We start from the raw sequence: 21710 nt of genomic DNA on the forward strand, positions 1-21710 counted from the left end.
AAAGGAACTAGACCAAGAGGCCGATAGAGTATATAAGCTGTTTCTCCAACTCAGATTGCTTAAACCCTCAATAAAGCAAGTAGGAGACAAGACAAATGCTTCATAAATGGTTCTATAATGAAGACATTCTGGCAAGTGGGACCTAAAATCCGGCATTCTAAAAGAAAAATCCTTACCTGAATTAAATCATGACATGAGAAAAGGTAAAAAGATGGTATTTCAAGGGCCAAGGTGCCAAAGCAGAGTTCTTTCTCATTCTCCCCCTCCTCTCTCTCTCTCTCTCTTTCTCTCTCTCTCTCTCTCTCTCTCTCTCTCTCTCTCTCTCTCTCTCTCTCTCTCTCGCCCCGCTCCCTGCTTCTCCCTCTCCCTCTGCCTGTCTTTCTTTCTGTCTCTCACAAAGCTGAAAGTGTAGGGCTACTCTTTTCCAAATGCAGCCCAGGGAACCCTGTGCCGACCTGTTCAGAAGTCTGGATGCTCAAGATACGTGGATAATGTTTTACCATTCTTCACTGGCATAGTCTCACAATTATGTACAGCAGTTTTCTAAAATCTGCGTGAAGTGTGATGATGACATCACTGTGATGCCTAATAGAACTTACGTGTATGTTTCTGTGCACACGTATGTATGTGTGTATATGTGAATGCATCTGTATATGAATGTTCACATGTCTACTCTGTCACAGTGTGTTTATCACTCTGTCTCTGTCTTCCACGTGAACAAAAACTATGTGAGTCTTCTTGGAGTGTCTGTGTAAGACTATAAAGGGATTCTGAGAAGTTTGAGAATTAGTGGTTCACGGGGATATACGACTAATTCATCACAATCTGACTTCAAGTATCTTACCAACACAGTGCAAGAAACTTATATCTCCCATCCTTTGTACGACTAAGGTCACCCCTTATTCTTTGTAAAAGCGCCATAATGCAGTCTTACTGCTTTTTCCTTAAAGGTGTTTTTCTATGACTTTTTCTGTGTTCCGGCTCTTTTGAGTTGTGTCCTGATGAATGACTTCTCACAAGTTATCATTTCTGAGGAGCATTTGGCTGTGGTCCTAGCTTTGACCCTCAATGTGGAATGTATCCTTTACCACCCTTCTCCCCATCACCCCAGCTACCTTGTCTCTTTCTTGTTGGTTTTCAGAAACTTGGCTACATTAACCTTGGAATAATTACACTCATATTATGTTTCCCTTGTATCTTATGGTTTATAATTAAACTTGGAAACTTCTCATCTGTTTTTTGTTGTTGCTGTTGCTGTTGTTAAATATGTTTTCCCTTTTCTCTTTTGTTCTGAGCCTTCGGTTGCAAATATTCATGCTGCCACTTGATTTTATACCATAGCTCATGTGTGTATTTCCCAGTGTTTTCTTTCCTCACTTGACTTTGGATAATTTATTGATTCTTCACTAAACTTTCCTTTTGTGGTTTCTCTTCTACTTCCTGTTAATCCAATTCATTTCTCACTTTAATTATTTCATTAATTTATATCTTCAGAACTTTGAATCTTTATTTACCTTCCATTTTATATTTGCTATTTTTCTGTATTTATTTTCATTTTGGATATATATTATATACGTATTTTATATACATAATATTTATGTTATTTGACACATCACAGTCTTTAGGAAGAACCAACATGATGTTGCAATTTACAGAACGTCCACTGGAGGGCACTGCTACTGTTAGCTGTGGTTCAGTGATGGTTAGGCACTCCTGTTTCTTTGAAGTGGGGAGACAGGGGTGCAGAAAGGGGCTCTCAGCTCCTGTGCGAAGAGCTCCTGTGGGGTCTCACTGGAGACTAGACTTAATAGACCTCGTGTGCTGTGAGAAGCAAAGATTGTCTCCTTCTGCAAGAATGCATCCTGTCATCTGTTCTGCTCTTGTGATCTTGATATTCAGTAAGTAACACTTTATCTAAACATTAATTACATTCCATTTTCCTTTAGCCATGGTAGCTTTCATCCGTATTCCGATATGATCGATGCTTTTGTTGTTTTTGTTTTTAGGAAAGACCAGCGGGGACTCAGTGACCCAGACAGAAGGCCTGGTTACTTTATCCGAGGGGGCAGACCTGTTCCTGAACTGCACTTACCAGACCTCATACTTGAGTCCTTACTTATTTTGGTACATCCAGTACCCCAGGAAAGGCCCTCAGATCCTCCTGAAGAGCATAAACGACAACCAGAAGGTAGAGAGTCAAGGCTTCGAGGCTACCCTCATGAAGCGGAACAGCTCCTTCCACTTGCAGAAATCTACACTCCAGAGATCAGACTCGGCTGTGTACTACTGCGCTCTGAGTGCCACAGTGAGAGAAACCACAGATGCCACTGAGCACAAACCCAGAGGGCCCCAGGAGACCTGCAGCTGGGCAGCCCTGGGAGGGGGGAGTCCTACTCTCCCCTAGGCTGTGTTTACTCAGGCTTGCTTCAAGAGTATGAGCCTACTGCAAACCAAATTTCTAGTGAGTTTAGGAAGTCATGGCTTGCTCTGTCGGTGAGGGAAGATGGGTGTTAGCGGTGAAAGGAGAACTCATTTTGGGACTTGAGAGTTCAGTCAGAAAGACTTCTGTGCTCCACTCTATGCTACCTCTCACGGGAAAATCTAACAGGAATATGACATCAGGTTAATCTTTAGCAAGATGTTTTACTATTTAACTAGTTTTTGTAAAGATTTATTTGTTTTTATTGGAAAGTCAGCTGTACAGAGAGAAGGAGAGACAGAGAGGAAGATCCTCTGTTCTCCTATTCACTCCCCAAGAGGCTGCAATGGCCAGAGCTGAGTCAGTTCAAATCCAGGAGCCAGGAGCTTCTTCCAGGACTCCCACGTGGGTGTAGGGTCCCAAGGCTTTGGGCTGTCCTCAACTGCCTTCCTAGGCCACAAGCAGGGAGCTGGATGGGAAGCAGGGCCGCTGGGACATGAACCGGCGCTCACATTGGATCCCGGCGCATGTAAGGCAAGGGCTTTAGCCAATAGGCTACCACATCGGGCCGTATTTGACCACATCTTAAGACATTTATTTATCCCCTACCTGCTTGCGACGTGGCTGGAGATTGAGACACTGTTGACCTGCAACCTGGGGCAGCTTGGAGCCGTGAATAATAGCTCTTCAAGGCTGAAATAAAAATGGTCCCCAGTGCCATTATACTGCAACAACAACAACAAACTGGGCAAGAAGCAGAGTGGAAAAAGGTCAAAGAGGCAGAGCCTGAAGAGTTTGTGGTGGAGAAAATATCAGACCGATATGTAATGAATGGGAAGGTGCAGTGGTTCCTTAAGCAGAAGGGACATACAGGTGCTGACAGCACTTGGGCACCTGAAGAAAGTTAAGATTGTCCAAGGCTAGTTGAAGCATCTCTGAATTCTCAAAAGGTTGATAAAGAAAACGACGGTACAAAAATAAACCCGTTATCTGACAGTGAGTCTGATAGTGGCAAATCAAAGAAGAAAAGGGATACTGCTGACAAATCGAGAGGCTTTGCAGGATGAATAATTGGTGTCTCAGACAGCCGTGGAGAACTGATGTTTGTCATGAAATGGAAAGATTCAAATGAGGCTGGCTTGATGCTGACTGAAGAGGCACATAGGAACTGTCCTTGGATTGTAATGGCTTTCTGTGAAGAGACACTAACTTGGCATTCTTGTCCCAAAGATGAAGCTCAGTAGTCGTGTGTGTATGTGTGTGTGTGTGTGTGTGTGTGTGTGTGTGTGTGTGTGTGTGTCTTGGTATTTGGTTTACTGTTATGAAATAACAATTACATTTTAATGAAAATCAAATTTGATACATTGATTTTGAAGTTACTATTGAAGGAGTTTGTATTTTATTTTGTTTTGCATCAATAGCACAGGTTACTTCTGACAAAACCTTTCTGTAGCTGTTTCCTTTGTCAGAAAACAGTACTTGCTGCATTAAAGGACAGTCATTATTCAATCAGAACTTCATTCTTAACTCATGCCCCAGGACCATTCTGGGTTGTGTGTGAGGACATAAAATACTCCTATAAATGGCTTTCTTTGTTTTAAAATTCCATCTTTCCTCTGTCATGGGAAAACAGCCATGCCTCTGAGATGTCATCATTCTGAGCAACCCAAGACATAAGTCCCTGAAAATGCCTGTGAAGCCATCACTTTTTAAATTAAACAATGCTTCGAAGTGATTTGGACAGGTCGAAACAAATAATTTAAAAGAAGCCATATCAGAATCTGTGTCTAAATCTACAGAGACAAACGCAGTGGCTCATAAAAGCTTTATTGTTTACCAATAGTCTCTCCACCCAGGTGAGTAAAGTAGACATCCTGTTGTGCTCTAACAAACTAAGCAAGATAAATGGACATTCAGCAATTTCTTCTAGTAAGACATTACTTTATAAAAGTCAAAATCCCTGTGCTATGTTGACTAAGATGTCATGATTCATGGCATTTCTCAGGCTTGGCTCCTGCAAACCCGGTTAGAGACACTGGCAGTTTAAGGACTCACTGTCGCAAGCGGATAATCAAGCTGTTGTAATCTAAATTATTGACCTGCGCATTTTCACTTTGTTGCATCTCATTTCTGACATGTAGGCTCAGTCTTTGCAGTATTTGGGTTACAGGGTCAGCAGATGCCAGGAAAAACAAAAACCTTGTAGCAATCAGAATGTTACCCAAGTGGATGCTATTCACTTTATTATTATAAATATTGGTGAACAGTAGTCAACAAATAATTTTATTTTCCTTTCAAAATGTTAATTAACTAAGTAATTTACCTGAAAAGCACAGGGAGAGAGAGAGAGAAGAAAGTAGAGAGCTCTTCTGTCTGCTGATTCGTTCCCTAGATGACTATAATAGGTAGGTCTAGGCCAAGCTGAAGCCAGACCCAGGAACTCCAAATGGGTCTCTCCAAAATGCATGGCAGCGATCCAAGTACTTGGGTTATATTCCACTGTCTTTCCAAGCTCCTTTGTTAGCAGGAAGCTGGATGGGAAGTGGAACATCCAGGTCTCAAACCAGTACTCAGATACATGATCGGAAGTGGTGGCATAACTCAGTGTGCTGCAGCACTCGCCCCAAGCTGACTATTTTAAACCTCCAGGAGTGTTTTGTGCTCCAGGGAGGCACTGAGGAAGCCACCTAGCGGGCAAAGAATCTGTTCTTTATTAGCCTACCTGGGTGTCTACAACTGAGACTGGACTTCCCTTCTCTCGACATACAAAGTTCAACCCAGCCTTCATTCCGTGAGGCCGCTCAGAAAACACAGCCATGGAAACACTCCGGAGCTGCAAATCCTACCTCTGGCCTCACTAAGTGTTCTCCTACGTGGGTAGAAGCAGCCCAGTGAGAGGCAGCCCAGCCAGGCAAGGCTCTGTCCTAGAGCCCTCCCTCTTTACGCTCAGTGTCTTGAGGCTCTCTGGCAATTCATCTGGAATAAGAAGAAAGAAGCCAGGATTCTGTCTCATCTGACTCTTCAGAAAACATAAATTTAAGTTCAAATATTTCAATACTATTTACATTTTTCTGTAAGGCAGGAAAGATACAGATGGAAAGGCCATGAATGCCATTCACAAACAACACGCAGGTTTGTGTGTTTAAAGAGCAGGATAGGTACACATTGTATACGCTGCCTGTTTGTGATGCAGGAAAATGGGTAGGTTATCTAACTCTATGATCTGATCTCCAGTTTGAGGTGTAATAGCATTGAAATGAAGAAGGAGGGTCTCTCACCACAGAATAAACAGATGCAGCAGTGGTCTTGGAGTTTTCCAATTACTTCATTTTGAAAATAAATCATCTTAGGCCAGGGGTTAATATATAGCCTACCATTTAGGATACTGGTTAAGACCTTGTGTCCCACACTGGAGTTCCAAGATTCAATACTTGACTCTTGCACATAATTCCAGCCTCCTGCTCTGGGAAGCAAAAGTGACAGTTCAAGTGCAAACTCCTGCCACACATGTGGGAGGCTTTGGATTGAGGTCAGTTCCCACCCTCAGCCCAGCCCAACCATGGTCATTGTGAAAATGTAAGGGTGTGGAGAATCTCTCTCTCTTTCTCCCCTGGGCTTGTGCTAAAAGTAAGGTTAGGTGCTTCTTGCAACACTGGCAAGCCTTATTGGAGTGCATGTTTGAGTCCTGGCTGCTCAGTTTCTGATTCAGCTTCCTGCCACTGTACCTGGGAAGGCAGGAGAATCTTGCTCAAGTACTTGGGTCCCTGCCACCCGTGTAGCAGAACAGAATGGAGCTCTTGGCTCCTGATTTTCAAAAACAGTGCATCCAAGGTCCAGCTAGCTTGACTACTCATTTTAATCATAGGCAACAGCAGTCAGATCTATGCTTTTCCCAGTGCAGATTTGCTGTTGATTTTTGTTGGATACGGCAACTATACAAATTGTACCAATCAGGAAACTTCTCTAATTCCATTAATCAAACAACAAGCTTCACCCAGTATAAAATTTCCCAGAATCCAATGCCTTTGAGTGCCAGAAATAAAAGTCATGATGATTGAGAGTGAATAGTTTTATCTTTCTGTCTGAAAGGAAAATCTGTGAAGATATTTCACTGTAGATTCTAGCTGGGGACAAAAAAGCACAAACTGTAAAAAGATGGATGATAATTTACTCTCACCACTCATCATAACTCATAATAAATTGTACTTCTTAGAAAACCTGTCTTAGATACAAGATTGAATATAGCATATGACTGAATCATTGACGTTCCTTGACTTAATTTATGTTCATATATAATAATACATGGAATATAAGTGTTGTCCATTAAATTACAGTAAGACCAAATAGGATGATACTATTATCTATCTATGTCCAAAAGACACATTGCATGACCCAGACAAATTAGTACCAGCAAGTTGCATTTCCTGCTCTAATGCAGACACACCTTCCAGGACAGGGAATATGCGCATGCTCTTGTAGGTACAATCCTGACCCGCAGACTTGAACCTTAAACAGGGCACTAGACACTCAGAGGAAGAGCTTTCCCTTGCTACCCCCCTGCCGAGGGACAGGCAGGCTGGTGTTTTCTGGTAGAGTTTAGGGGAGTAGCGGAGTGGGCAGGGCAATCAGATCCAGCAGTATGTGAGTTCTCCCAACTCCATCACACTCGTACACTCCTCTCCCCCTTCCCCTCCCCCTCCCCATGTGTGTGTGTGTGTGGCTTTTAAATACATAAATCTTTTTTTGTAAATTCACTTGCTGTGGTAGAGATATGAGCCCTGTGAAGAGAGGAATGCCCGTGCGACCGGATTGGAAGAAGATAGTTTTCTCCCTTCTCATGATGTCCCCAAACTTTCTCTTCCCATCTTAATTTCTGGGGTACAAATGAAAGGATGTAGAAGATATCTTCCCTTCTCTAGATGGGGTCAGATTGATTGTATCATCACCATGACTGGCCCCATTTTATATATATATATATATATATATATATGACTTGATTTTTGTTGGATATGGCAGTATTCATATATATTATATGGATATATATGTGCGTGTATATATGTGTGTATGTGTGTATATATACATGTATTATACATAGCTAGATAGATAGATAGATAGATAGATACTTTTTTTCTTTTTCTTTCATACATTTTGACTCAATTAATTTACTTGCCTTTTGGGAAGGTGTTCCTACCGTTGGAAGTCCTAGTTCCCAATTACAGAAAATGAGCTTGTGTTTCTAATTTCCTGATTTGGGCCCAAAGGCTGGTTCATTTCTTAAAAAAAAAAAAAGATTTATTTGGAACGCAGACATATAGAGAGGAGGAGAGACAGAGAGAAAGATCTTCTGTCCAACGATTCATTCCAAAGTGGCCGCAATGGCCGGAGCTGCACCTATCCAAAGCCAGGAGCCAGAAACTTCTTCCAGGTCTCCCACATGGATGCAGGGTCCCAAGGCTTTGGGCCGTCCTTGACTGCCTTTGCAGGCCACAAGCAAGGAGCTGGATAGGAAGCAGGGCCACTGGGACTTGGATGGTGCCCATATGGGTTCCTTGTGCATGCAAGGTTAGGACTTTAGCCACCAGGCTATGGTGCCGGACCCATGCTTCATTTCTATCAAAGAGCTTTTTACAGGGCCTGGGCTGTGAGTAGTCCTTAGGAAGACCCCAAGAAGGAAGTAGCCTCAGTTATAACTGCTGATTTTCAAAATCCACCCACAAGAGGGAAAACGGGACCGTTTCTGGGATGGCCTGAAGACATCTGGTTACATGGTGGGAAGCTGAGCTATTTGCAACTGTGATTGTCAAAACAGGTTGACGAAAGTATGTAATTTTAGCAAGACACAATAACAAAAAAGTTTTCTCAATCTTGAGACAATTTGAGAAGGATTACTCTTTAAGAAACATGTGCCGATTTGTTAGATAAGGTAGAGGATCTTCATTTTAGCTCAAGCTGATGACTAAAGATGGCCAGCCGTTTGTCCTAAGCAATCTTGAACTTTAAATGAATGTGATTGTTAGGGGAGATTACAGTTACCCTTGATCATAGGATAGGTAACCATTTTCTAAATCCACAATACAAAACTGACCAGTAATGTATCGTAGGGAATTTGAATGGGAGACGGGTTAAGAAAAAGTCTGTTTTTTAAGATAAAATTGCTTAAAACCATAGCAAAAATACAAAGGTTTTTGTTTGTTTGTTTGTTTGGCTAAAGGTGCACATTTTTAAACTGCTCCATGGAAAGCCCGAAGTCTACATTTGGATTGGGTTACTCTGAAGTAATGAATTGCTTGATCATGGTGGATAGTGCAAATTTAAAACAATGATAACCACACGTTCCTCTTTGAAAGGCTTCACAGAAGCATCACAACAACTACCTCAAATCCTGGACTTCAGTGCAAAACTGTGGCGTTTTAAGAAAACTAGAAAGCAATATTGAGGACGTGGAGCTGGGTAAAGGAGTCTTAGATCTGACAGCAAGCACAAGCTTGGTGCAACACACGCACGGTGTGTGTGAGCACGTGTGTGAAGATCCAGTGGAAACTTCAGCAAATTTCAAAGCAATTGTTTTTGCAAAACACCCATTTCAGCAGATTAAAAGACACACTGCAGAATACAAGTAATATTTTCAAATTATGTATCCAACACAGAACTTGTATTTGAATATGAAAACAACTATCAAAACTCAGTGGTCGGCACCAGCGTGATGGCGCAGCCGCCACTTGCATTTTTGGCATTCTGTATGCGCACCTGCCAGAAACCTAGAGTCTCCCCTTCCATTGCAGCTCTGCCTAAAGTGCCTGGGAAAGCAGCAGTTGATGATCTAAACACTTGGGCCCCTGCCAACCACGAGGGAGAACAGCATGGAGTTCCAGGTTCTTGGCTTCAGCCCGGCCCGGCTTTGCCCACCATAACCATTTGGGGAGAGAAAAAGCAGATGGTAGATCTCTCTTTCTCTCTTCTCCTCCCTTTCGCGCTGTCTGCCTGTAAATCTGTCTCTCAGATAAATAAAACAAATCTTTTTAAAGCAGACAACAGAAAAAGCCAAGCCATTGACTGGAAAATGGGCCACAGTTTCAGATATTTTACCAGAGAACATATAACTGGAAAATATACATGTGCAAATATAATTAAAATTACTAGTCATAAGGGAAATTCAAACAAAATCTGCAATGAATGGAATGACCTTTTTTCTTTCTATTATGGTCACCTCTCTTTCTGAAGATCTGTTCAGTTTATGATTTAAGTTTTAGTCAGAGTCAGTCTTGGGTTTTGTAACCATCAATAGCATGATTAGAAGAAATTGATTTCTTAACTTGGGTTCTCAATTTTCTGCACATTGTATCAAATATATCAGAAAAGTTTCATTATGGGACATATTCAAATGTATTCAATTGCACTGTGATTTTTTTCCCCAGAGTTCTAGTCATAAGGTTTCACCTGCTAAGGTTCTTGTGTATTGCAGAGTAAAACATAATTCATTACACCTGTCACCCGGTTCAACTCTTACTTAACTGGTAGCAGCTTAGCTTCAAAGGCCACTCTAAGAATGATGAAATAATAATGGAGGTCTCTCAAAAATAGAGATCAAAATAGAAATGACAGATGATGTGGCAACCTTGCTTCTGGGTTATACCCAAAGAAAATGAAATCAGTGGGCCTGGTGCAGTAGCCTAGTGGCTAAATTCCTCTCCTTGAATGCGCCAGCATCCCATATGGGTGCCAGTTCTAATCCCGGCAGCCCTGCTTCCCATCCAACTGCCTGCTTGTGGCCTGGGAAAGCAATCTAGGACAGCTGAAAGCCTTGGGACCCTGCACCCGCATGGGAGACCTAGAAGAAGCTCCTTGCTCCTGGCTTCGGATGGGTGCAGCTCCAGCCATTGGGGAGTGAATCATGGGACAGATCTTCCTCTCTGTCTCTCCTCCTCTCGGTATATCTGACTTTACAATAAAAATAAACAAATCTTTAAAAAATGAAATCAGTCTCTTGAAGCGATATCTTCATTGCCTTGTTCATTACAACACTATTTACAATAGTCAAGCTGTAGAATTAGCCTGTTTGTTGATGGATAAATGAATGTGTGGTTTGCATGTATGTACTGGAATGCCAAGAATATGAAGAAGGAAATCCCATCATTTATGATAACATGGAAGAATGTGAATATTGTGCTAAGTGGAATAGGCTATAGATGGGAAACCAATTTCATGATCTCACTTACATGTGGATTCTCAAAGAGCTGAATTGATACGTACTTGTCAGGTGTTGGGGAGAGATAGGAATGGGGAGATTTATGCCAAGGGGTTTATATAAACTTTGAGCTGTAAGATAGGTGAGTTCTGGAGACCTAGCGTGAACCATGACGATCACAGTTGGTAACATGTTGGTTACTTGGACCTTTCTATGAGAAGAGATCTTAAGTGTTCTCACTGTAGAAAAGGGGTAACCGTGTGATGAGATGAATGTTAAACTAGCTTGATTGTGGTAACCATGTCACAGTGTATACGCATAGAAAGCATCGCATTCTGCATTATCTATATAATATTTGTCAGCTACAGCTTCATAAGGCTGGTAAAAATAACTCCATGGGAAATTAATCCAGCCATTTGTTTACTTATATTATACAGGAAAATCATAGGATAAATATTATTTCTGGAGCTTAAGAGTTCACTAAGACCATATAATTAAATAATTCTTTTATATATAAAATAGATTATAATTATACGTCCTCATAGAAAATTTCGTTGTTCGCACGTTCCATCCAATAAAACTTACCTAAAATTTTAAAAAGTACATTTATATTGTCTGCTAGAACTTTAAGTTTAATTTTCAAAAGTACATAGAAAGCCTTTTCAGCCGCTATGGTAAACCTCATACATAATATGCTAACAAAATACGAAGAATGCCTTAAAATGGTCTCTTAGCAGGTGGCATGAAGTGGGTATCGTGAGATTGCATTTGTGGCCACCAGGTGGCAGCAGCGCCCTTTCCTTCTTCCAGGAGTCCTATGATGGTGGAAAGCTTGAAAGCCACTGGAGGACTAGGTAGGCATTGGATTGGCTGAGTCAGCCTCAAAGCACAAGCACTAAGACACAGAAGCAGCTCTTCTGAGAAGGTTTGGATCATTGCAAGTTCATCTCAAATCTGCAGTATCAGGATGGAGCAAGTGCTGGGATATGTAGTCATAGTCCTGTGGCTTCAGCTTGGCTGTAAGTAGGAGGTAAAGAGATGAGAACCACGAACCATGACACGTGTTCATCAGTTACAGAAGAGAGATAGGAATTTGTCATCATCCTATATTGGATTTCATACCTGATCATTTAAAGTCTCCATACCATCTCTGTTCCTGTTTTCACCAACAGGCTTGCATGGAGAAGACCAGGTGGAGCAGAAGCCTCAGACCCTGGTGCTCCAGGCAGGACGCAGCGGCAGCTTCAACTGCAGCTACAAAGTCAGCAGGTTTGGGGCACTGTCGTGGTACAGGCAAGCTCCTGAGAAAGGTCCCAAGCTCCTCTTCATCCTGTATTCAAATGGGGATGTGAAGCACAACGCTGGACTAAGAGCTACACTATCCAGCGATGCGAGTGTTCTGTACATCTCAGCCGCTACACCCGAAGACGCGGGCACCTACTTCTGTGCAGTGGGTGCACAGTGTTCTGCAGACACCTGCAGCTCGTGTCAAAACCCTGCAGCTGGGGCCTGAGAGGGGGCACAGTCATCTCTGAGTGTGTGGCCAGCACCCAGGAGCCCTTTCCCAGCAGCCCTGGGACCCAGCTAGAGGGCAGAAGTAATTATTCCTCCTGCCCAGGTTCCCTAGTTGCCCTCGTGTGTGTTCATGGGTCACTCTGATCTTGGTAACTGCCCACAGCTCTCTCACACAAAGGGACAGCTGTCTTGTGGAGAGGCCTGATGGGTCACATGAAAGGAAATTGCACAGTTGCACACTCTTCCATGAAAAAAGTTGTGTATGTTTTCTCATCATGAGCTGCCCACATGACTGCCAGTGAAACTGTCCATTTTAAATCATCTTCACGAAGGCTGCATCATCTTCACCAGCCACTTCACTATGTTTACCTTCTCGTCATGATTAAATTACTGGAAAGAATGATCATATCCACCCTCTTCATCTCCTTTCTTCTCACTCTATACCCCTACTTGAATCTGACCTCTGTTGCTTCACCTCAAGAGACACTTTCATTTAGGCAAAAGTGGCTTTGGTTTTGATCATGCCAGTGAAGACAGCAGGCCAAAGTTGTCCTGCCGGGTCTTCCCCTAGGAGAGGCCATAGGCTGTGGAGGGCGCTCCTGGTGACGGCTGGTGGGAAGGGAGACTCCAGCTCTCAGGGGCCCACAGGTGACCTGGGTGCTCCCTCTCAGGGGTCACCAGGGACCTACAACACCAAGGCTACATACAGATAGGTAAGAATGATTCCTCTTTGATCTTTCTTTTCCATTCTATACTCAAACAAGCTTCCATTCTATACCCAAATAAAAGAAAAGGTGGGTGGAACTTCGCCAAAGACAGTAGAGGTGAGGATTGAATTTTGCCTGGCCTGCACAGAGATCTAATACTTTATGTAAATGTGTTTAATAACTGAAAGTGGTCCAGCAATTTTGTGGTTTTCCTTCTCAGACATCTATAAAGAAATAAAGTGCAGCCTGTGTCCAAAGGAGATATTTATTCTTTATACAAGTTAAACGTGTACTATAATCTAAGCTACGGTTGAGCCAGATTCTTTCATTTGCCTATGGTGCTGAAACTCTTGAAAGAGAATAGTAGGACTAACTACTTTGTTGTCTTTTTCTGGCTGTACCTCTTTTCTTGGAAGTGATGACCAGAGAGTCACATAACTGATTGAAGTAAAAGCCAAAATGGAAAAACAAAATAAAAAGCAAAAACTCTGTTCATAGTGCTAAGGGACCTTGTCACACATGGTGATCTTTCTGAAGCCACAAATGACCAGGATTGGTTAAATCTTTTCTGGACCATCATGAGTACCCTGAGGCTGTTCTCCATATTCATAAAGTAAATTACAAAAGCAAGTTGGCAGACTTGTCTGGGATCTGAAAGTATCGAGGCAGTTAGTCACAAGAGGGAACTTTGTGCCTGTCAATAAAATCTCTGTTGGGTTAGGGAGAGAGGGTTTGGCTCCCAGGCAGTCCTGAAGTTGTGCAGAAACTGTGACAAATGATAGGCTGTATTTCCTTTGTTCTAAACTGAGCAGTCTGTGCACAGCTTCCAACATTTAATAATTCCTGGCCTTGTCCTAATCCATCATGACATGTTTTGCTTCACTCAAAATAGGGTGAAACAGGAAGAGGGAGGCAGGAAGTCTCTGGGCAGCTTTCAAGATCAGTTGATCTTTTTTGGTCTCTTCTTAGAATGGTGGAGAAAATCATGTTTTGTTATGGGGAGAGAAGTGGAGCAACCAGGACACAAACTGCTTGCCGATATGGGATCCTGACAATTGAAGGGGGAGGATTCGCCAATTGAGCCATGGCACTGGGCCCTCCTTGCTTTCTTCTCACAACAGCCTCCTCTCCTTTCTCTTTTACACATGTCAGGACTTGTGTGTGCCACCACTTGGCACACATGGAGAATGGAGAAGATGGATTAGAAATCAGGCTTGCGGAGAGTAAGGATAGGCTCCACCCCATGGCTCTTTTTCCTTTACACCCAGACTTCTCAACCCTATATATCCTCCTGGAGACACCCAACATCTAAAGTCATTTTAGGAGAACAAAAACTAATCACGGGTTTGTGGAACTTGGGCTCGAGATCAACTCTTACATGCCCAATCACTTTGACAATCATTGCCTGTGCCTGAACCTCTAGAACTCCACCCTCTCATCACTACACAAGGCTGGGCGCGGTTTCCCTAAACACACACACACACACAAAAATGTTTTAGGGATTATTGGGGATCAAATCGTCAACACAATACATCATTTCTATTGGATTATGAAAAATTGATCAGATAAGGAATTCTTAAGGTTTGTGTTTATAATAGAGAAGTCCTAAGTGCTCCCCAAGGCGCCACTGAGTTGGAAGTGATGGCTGTTTCTTTGTAATCCTCTTTTCATGGACATGACCAAGCCTGAGGTGGATTCTCAGCTAAGGAACTGCTGTACCATTAATGGCTCAAGTAGGGATTGCCTGTAAATAAGGGGCTGGGCTGGGGAAAACTCGGCTGATGGATCTAACCATGGTTGCCTCTTTCAGCCCAGGTTCAGTCACAGAGGTGAGCTATAGGCACTGGGTTCTTGTATCTACTTGAACTCTGGGATTGATAATAGAGGCAACTGTGCTCCTGACCCTAGGCAATGGTGTCTGAGTCCAAGTTTGCCCTTTACTATTGGTTTGGATCCAGCTTTGGGAACATCATTTTGATTTGATGACTTTTGGAAAGTCCCTGTCTCCCAAAGAGTCATGTTCTGAGGTGCTTGGGGTTCAAATTTAAACACATGAGTTTGAGTGGGACACGTTCAGCCCTTGACCTTCAGTAAAAGGACTGAAAGCGTTCACCCCTGTAAAGAGATCTCTATGTCACTGAATGCAAGATCAATGGAGTCTCCTCTCTTGACTGTCCGAGAGTCCAGGTAACTCCAGGTACCTTGGGCTCTTTCTATAGAATGAAAACGAAAAAACACAGATGAGAAATGTACTACAGGTACAATACCTAAACCTCAAGAATCAACCTTGATTTGTGTATCTCTCCCCTAGCCCTTGTGGAGGGATTATGCACAATAAGACCACTCAGCCCAACACCTTGCACAGTGCTGAAAGACAGCAAGTGAACATGCCTGGCCCCACGTCACCACCGGATACGAATGTGCAATCTGATATTACAGCAAGGGCCTGCAGTGTTTGATTTAAAGTTTAAGGAACAGTATGAACAATCACATGGCTTTCTGCCCATCCCTGTGGATGGACAGTGCAATTCCCGGACCTGCACAGAATCCCTCTGGAGGATGCTGGGGGAGGTGTGCATGGAGTAGATTGGGCCACATCATCTCCTTTATGGGAAGGGAGACAGCCTCCTGAAAGAGGCATTACACAGAGCCTGGGGGTTCGGTGGAAAAAAGAGGAAGATCTAGGAAGAAAGGGAAAATAAGGGGAAAGTACATGGAATTAAGAAGTAGGCCAGGAAAGAAAACATAAGGGAAAAGAAAAGCCGAAATATTGTTCTTTTACCAATCCAATGTTTCATTCTTGCTAACTGTGCCCTTCATTGATTAAATTTTATTCTCCTGAGAAATATCTGGGTCCTCTTTATTTTTTCTTCAATTATATTGTATGTATTTGAGAAACAAGTAAAATCTTGAAAATTTACTCAAGATACACAGTTATCTTGTATTCCTTCAATTTTTGTCCTTGGCTTTTATGTGACCATTAAATACTCTGTTCTATTTTATTATTATTATTATTATTATTATTATTTAAAGATTTATTTATTTTTATTACAAAGTCAGATATACACAGAGGAGGAGAGACAGAGAGGAAGATCTTCCGTCCGATGATTCACTTCCCCAATGGCTGGAGCCACATCAGCCGGTGCTGCGCCAATCCGAAGCCGGGAACCAGGAACCTCTCCCGGGTCTCCCACACGGGTGCAGGGTCCCAAGTATCTGGGCCATCCTGGACTGCTTTCCCAGGCCACAGCAGGGAGCTGGATGGGAAGTGGAGCTTCTGGGATTAGAACCGGCGTCCATATGGGATCCCAGAACATTCAAGGTGAGGACTTTAGCCACTAGGCCACGCTGCCAGGCCCTCTACTTTTATTATTAATCAAATTATAAATAGAACTTTCATTGTTTAAATGGAGGATAAAAGTGATATTTCGTTGGTTGTTCCCTTATAAGCTTTCAATTACTGTTAAGACTTCATGATCACATTTCTATTGTCGATATAAAAATCACAGCATGTTTTTGAAAATATAAATGCAATTATACTGCATGTAATTGTTGTGATTTAAGTCAGAGAAATCTTTGCAATTCATAAAATTTAATTTTCCTTATTCTTTCTTTGTTGCAACATTTTATTATAGGTGAATCTTAATATAGCAGTTGTTTCTATTAAAGGATATTTAATTTTTTTCAACTTGTTTGCTACCAGATACCAGATGTATAATTTTATATAGGACTGTATAAGGGTATTTTAAAAGAAAAAATTTCCAGCTACTAAAACTTATGAGTCCACAACATGTAAAAAGAAATCTTATAAATTTTACCAATTTATATTTTAACAGGATATGAAGTGCCTATGTCCTGATATCATAAAAATACTGAATATTGATATTATCATTCTTAACTATTTTTGCAACTTGGTGACTAAGAATTGACAGAAAGGGGCTTCCCACATAAAAGTATGAGTTAAGAGAGACTGGTGCCTAAAGGCTGGTTGTGGCAACAGAAGAGAGCCGTCACAGAACTCAAAGGCGTGTTGTGACATTGGTTCCTTCTTTTCTCTTGCAAACATCGAGGCTATGAATTTGTCTCTATGGGCCAATTTGGCTGCATTATATTATATATATAATACATATATATGTATATATACATTCTTATTCAGAAAGAGGGGAAAGTAGCAGAGCAGGAGAGAGAAGGTTTTTTTTCTGGCAGCACTGGCTTTGGCCCTGAGATGACAGTGTTTTCACTTCCACCTCCCACTGACAGATCAGATGTGTGTGTGTGTGTGTGTGTGTGTGTGTGTGTGTGTGTGTACACATCAACCTGGTTCAAGTGTTTGCTGTTTGAACAGGTGAGATAGCAAGGCACATCTTTGGCTTGCGAGCCACTGTCAATATTTCAGGCACAAGAAATCAGTTCTCAGTGTGTCTAAGTAACAGAAGCAATGAGGAACCACCTGGGTCTGCTCATCCTCTGGCTGCAACTAGACTGTGAGTTAACATGAAAGCAGGAAAAGGGCCGGGAAAATACAGGCCATTTTCTTCGGAAAAGAGACCAAGTTGTATTATGAAATTTTCTTGGAGTTTCTGTGCAGAAGAAAACATGGAATTTAAATCTGTTTTTCAGAGTCGCTAACCACTAACCAATCTTCTCTGTGATTCTGTACCTGGATAGGGGTGAACAGCGAGCAGCAGGTGCAGCAGAGTCCTACCTGGTTGTCAAAGAGGGAGGCAGCTTCCTGCAGGTTATTCAATATCTTCTACAATTTCAGTTCAATTTATTTGTAAGGTTTTGGATGTATCACCTTGTAAGCTTCCTTTTGTTCTACTTATTTTTTATAGGAAACACGGTATACTGATGATATCATGTCACCAACTTCAATGAGATGTAAACATTTTCACTTTACATCCGTTTGCCCTCCTCTACGTATAGCACAGTTTTGTGTTTTCCCCAATATATGTTTATAATTTTGTCAGACAGTATTGTAACTTTGCCTTGATTCATCAAACATAATTTAGGAAACTCAAGAGGAAAAAAAAAGCCTAGTGCAGTTCTCATACTGTGTTGTGTCTGCTTTTCTGGTGTTGTAGGATCCCTGTCTGCCACTTTATCCATCTTCAGTGTCTCCTTCAGATATTCTTCTAGGATAGGCATGCTGGGGACAGATTTCCTCAGTTTTCATTGACATGAGAATGTCTTGATGCTCTCTTCAAACCCAAAGGCTAATTTAATATTTATATGATTCTGATTTGGTAGTTCCCTTTCAGCTCTAGAAAACTATCATGTGACTTCCTTCATAACTCCTTGGTCTCTGGCAGTCATTCACTATCATTGGGATTGTTTCCTCACTCAGTATCATTTGCTGTGCTAACTTTTCCAAGACTTTTTCTGTAAGTTTTCATATTTTGTTATGTTGTGACTTGTCGTGAGTTTCAGCTCTCAACTTTTTGAGTCTGTAGTTTCATGGCTATTTATAAATTTTAGAGTTTCCAGAAATTATGTCCTTCAATATTTTCAGTCCTATTTTTTTCTTCTTCTTTATAGGCTTCTGATAATGTCCATTTTTCTGCCTTAGGCTATATTTTATCGATCATTCCCACTGTTAGCATTCCTATTACTGTAGCCATTTTCTGATCAATTTGAACTCTGTTCCTGGGAAATTTCATGTACCCAAGTGATTTCCATTATCATTCAAGCAGCCCAAGTGGAAGAGAGTTGGTAAGATTGAACTAAGTATTAGAGAGAGTTGGGTTTTAATGCATGTTGGGTCACTTAAGAACATTGTGGTCTTGTATAATATAAAGAACCTCTAAAGACAGTTTTATTTCTATGTAAAATGAATAGTAATAAGTTGCTAAAATGATAGATATTACATTAAGGTATTCCCTATGGAGCATATAGCTAATGAATAATTCCAACATACTTTACTTGTAATTGGAGAAAATTTTTATGTGTGATGAGATTAATAAAGCTGCAGTTCAGGGCGCTTCCTCGAATGGGTCTCTTTCAAAGCTATTGGAAAGCTCTTGAAAATATATTGTCATATATTTTGCATGTTTTTCAAAAATTAGAATATTCTAGCTACAACTACTTGAGACTTTATTTTTCAAATTTCGTTCTGTTACATATCTAAGTTTGTTACGTGGTGATAAAGTGGCTCTAAGCACATTTGGATTCTGGCTAAGTTAAAATTTAATTATGGGTGCATTTAGTTTGGATTTAGTTGGGCTTATTTATATGATTCACAGTCATAGGCAAGAACTGATAGGCTACAAACAAAAATTTGGCACTGATATTAATCATTTTTAAATTATGCAATTTTTCCTTTCCTTTGTTAGTGATTTATTAACATGTCCTCGGTTCCTTAACTCAAAGGCATTGTGATCTATCATCAGCCACTGTCCAACATGTGAAACTATACCCCAGCCACCTAACTGGATCCAATACACTGGATATGCCTACTGCTACCATATCTGTTCACCCCATTCCATCAAAACTGCATTCTTTATTGCAGGATTCCATTCTGAGCAGATATCAACAATCTGAGAAGGAGTGAGATAGGCCTGAATTTAGTGAACAGATTCTACCAGGATGTTTTCATGTAAAGCAGCATATGGCCAAAGACCAATACCCTCAAGTGCAGATGTCATTCCTAAGATAACAAATTGAAGGAGCTTGTGTGCTCTGCGAGGAATCCTGTTCTCTGCCTTCCTCTGGCTACCTGATGATCTACTGGTGGCCACAAGGCCTAGTTAGCCATGGAAATGGGAATGCTACCACAACTAAGAAAATAAAACTACTAGGAAATGCTCAATAGAGCACCTCTCTCTTTTGTAGATGGGAAAAGTCTGTCCTCCCACTTTAAACAAAATTATTCTCATTGGGAAGTCAGATTTACAGAGAGAAGGAGAGACAGAGAAAGATCTTCCATTCACTGGTTCACTCTCCAAGTGGCCCCAACAGTCGGAGCTAAGCCAATCTGAAGCCAGGTGTCAGGAGTCTCCTTTGGGTCTCCCACATGGGTGCAAGGTCCCAAGGCTTTGGGCAGTCCTTGACTGCTTTCCCAGGTCACAAGTAGAAAGCTGGAAGGGAAGTGGAGCAGCTGGGACATGAACCATTGTCCATATGGGATCTGGCACATGGAAGGTAAGGACTTTAGCCACTAGGCTACCGTGCTCGGCCCTGTCCTCCACTTTTATAGGTTTGTACCTCGTGTTTCTATTTCTCCTTCCTCACACTGGCTCATGCTGCACAAGCCACAGTACTAACCTTTGCTTTCATTCTGCCTTGGCCATGAAATGATCTTGCCGAATCACAGTCTTAAGGGTTTGATTAACTTCTTTCTGTTGGCTCATAAACTCCAGCGCACCAAGGACATAATTCAGAATTCTAAAATTATATCCAAAATGTATGCCCCCTGGTGTACACACTTTGAATCATTTCCTTCACACGAGTATCGACAGGATCTAGAATAGGATGATTGGTGTTGCCGTGATTAGGCTATCTTGCATGGCAAAGGTGAAGTGATTTTTGCAGAAGTAATTAAGCTCCCCAGTTAATATGACTTTGAGTTCAAGAAATGGGAGGTTTTCCTTGGTAGGTTTTATTTAATCAGCTGGTTTGTGTACTAAGGAGTTTAGGACGCTGGAATTGTGGCACAGTGCATTAAGCCACTGTGTACAATGCTGTCATTTCATATCAAAGTGCTGTTTAGGGTCCTGGCTGTTCAGTTTTCCCTGTTAATGTACCTGGGAAAGCAAAGGGAAAGTGGTCAAGTGCTTGGACCCCTGAGACCCGTGTGGGAGATCCAGATGGAGTTCTTGGCTCCTGGCTTCAGCTTCACCCAGCCTTGGGTATCATAGTCATTTCAGAAGTGAGCCAGAAGGTGGAAGATTTCTTCCTCTCTGTGTTTCTCCAGTCTACCTTTCAAATACATAAAAGAAATCTGTTTTTTTAAAGTTAGAGTTTATACCTTCCCTGTAATCAGTCTCCTAGAGAAAGCAAGCTAGGCATGAGTTCCATGCCTGTTCACGCATTAACTCTGCCAGCAACCACACGAGCTTGAAAGAGGCTCCTCCAGCAGAAAGCAAGACCAAAGCCTTAGCTGATTGCTTGATCACAGCCTTGTGAGCTTCAGCTTAGCTGTGCCCAGCTGCTGGACCTACAAACAGAAGAGAGCAATAAATGGGCGTTTTTGAAGTTGCCAAGTTTGTGATGATTTTTTGCACAGCAATAGGAAACTAGCACACACCTAATAAGCTGGTTAGTGAATATCATTTGTTACAGCAAAGGAAAACTTGTAATAAAATGTCCTGGCACAAAGCAGCTTGGTAGACATTTTGCCAAATTTTCCAATATTAATAAAATTTTCCATAACATTATCAAGATGCATTAAACATCTAAGAGGCAAAGCAGATAGCAAGGATTGTGTTATCTTCTGTTTCTGTCTATTGTATATATTACAAATATATGGTAATAGGGATAGTCTATTAAGAACCATAAAACAAAAAAATTTTGAAACCAAAAGTACAACAGAAATTTGTTAGGGAAATAAGTAAACAATATCATGACTTTTCTGACTTGTATGATTTTGTACTACTTGGTTTTTGAAAATTTATTGCGATTCTTATTCACTCTAAAACTTATTCTCTCATTTTCAACTCACTATTTTGGTTTTTTTTTATTTTAAAATCCCCCAACCTTATATGTCAGTGCCTACAAAACATAAATCTTTCTATGCACAATCACAAAAGATTCGAAATTCAGTCCTGAACTTTCTGGAAAGACGCAGAAAGTTCACCAGAACCGGCTCCTAGAGGGCGCTCTTGCCTAAACTGGGAAGCTTTGTAGACAAGATCAAAACGCTCAGAAAAGCCTTCCCTCCCTATAG

General features: G+C 41.5%; 1 pseudogene and 2 gene segments (V, D, J or C); all 3 read left to right on the plus strand.

The window, feature by feature from the left end:
* Positions 1–1749: 1749 nt before the first annotated feature.
* Positions 1750–2404, plus strand: LOC131480489 (T cell receptor alpha variable 18-like). The segment is given in 2 exon segments: positions 1750–1898; positions 2007–2404. Coding segments are annotated over 2 exon segments (441 nt in total).
* Positions 2405–3123: 719 nt separating this feature from the next.
* LOC105941788 (chromobox protein homolog 3-like) lies at positions 3124–3663 on the plus strand (annotated as a pseudogene).
* Positions 3664–11505: 7842 nt separating this feature from the next.
* On the plus strand, positions 11506–12481 carry LOC131480574 (T cell receptor alpha variable 20-like). The segment is given in 2 exon segments: positions 11506–11623; positions 11777–12481. Coding segments are annotated over 2 exon segments (393 nt in total).
* Positions 12482–21710: the final 9229 nt, after the last annotated feature.

This window comes from Ochotona princeps, chromosome 6 (genome assembly GCF_030435755.1).
Source record: "Ochotona princeps isolate mOchPri1 chromosome 6, mOchPri1.hap1, whole genome shotgun sequence".
In the NCBI taxonomy this organism is placed as follows: Eukaryota; Metazoa; Chordata; class Mammalia; order Lagomorpha; family Ochotonidae; genus Ochotona; species Ochotona princeps.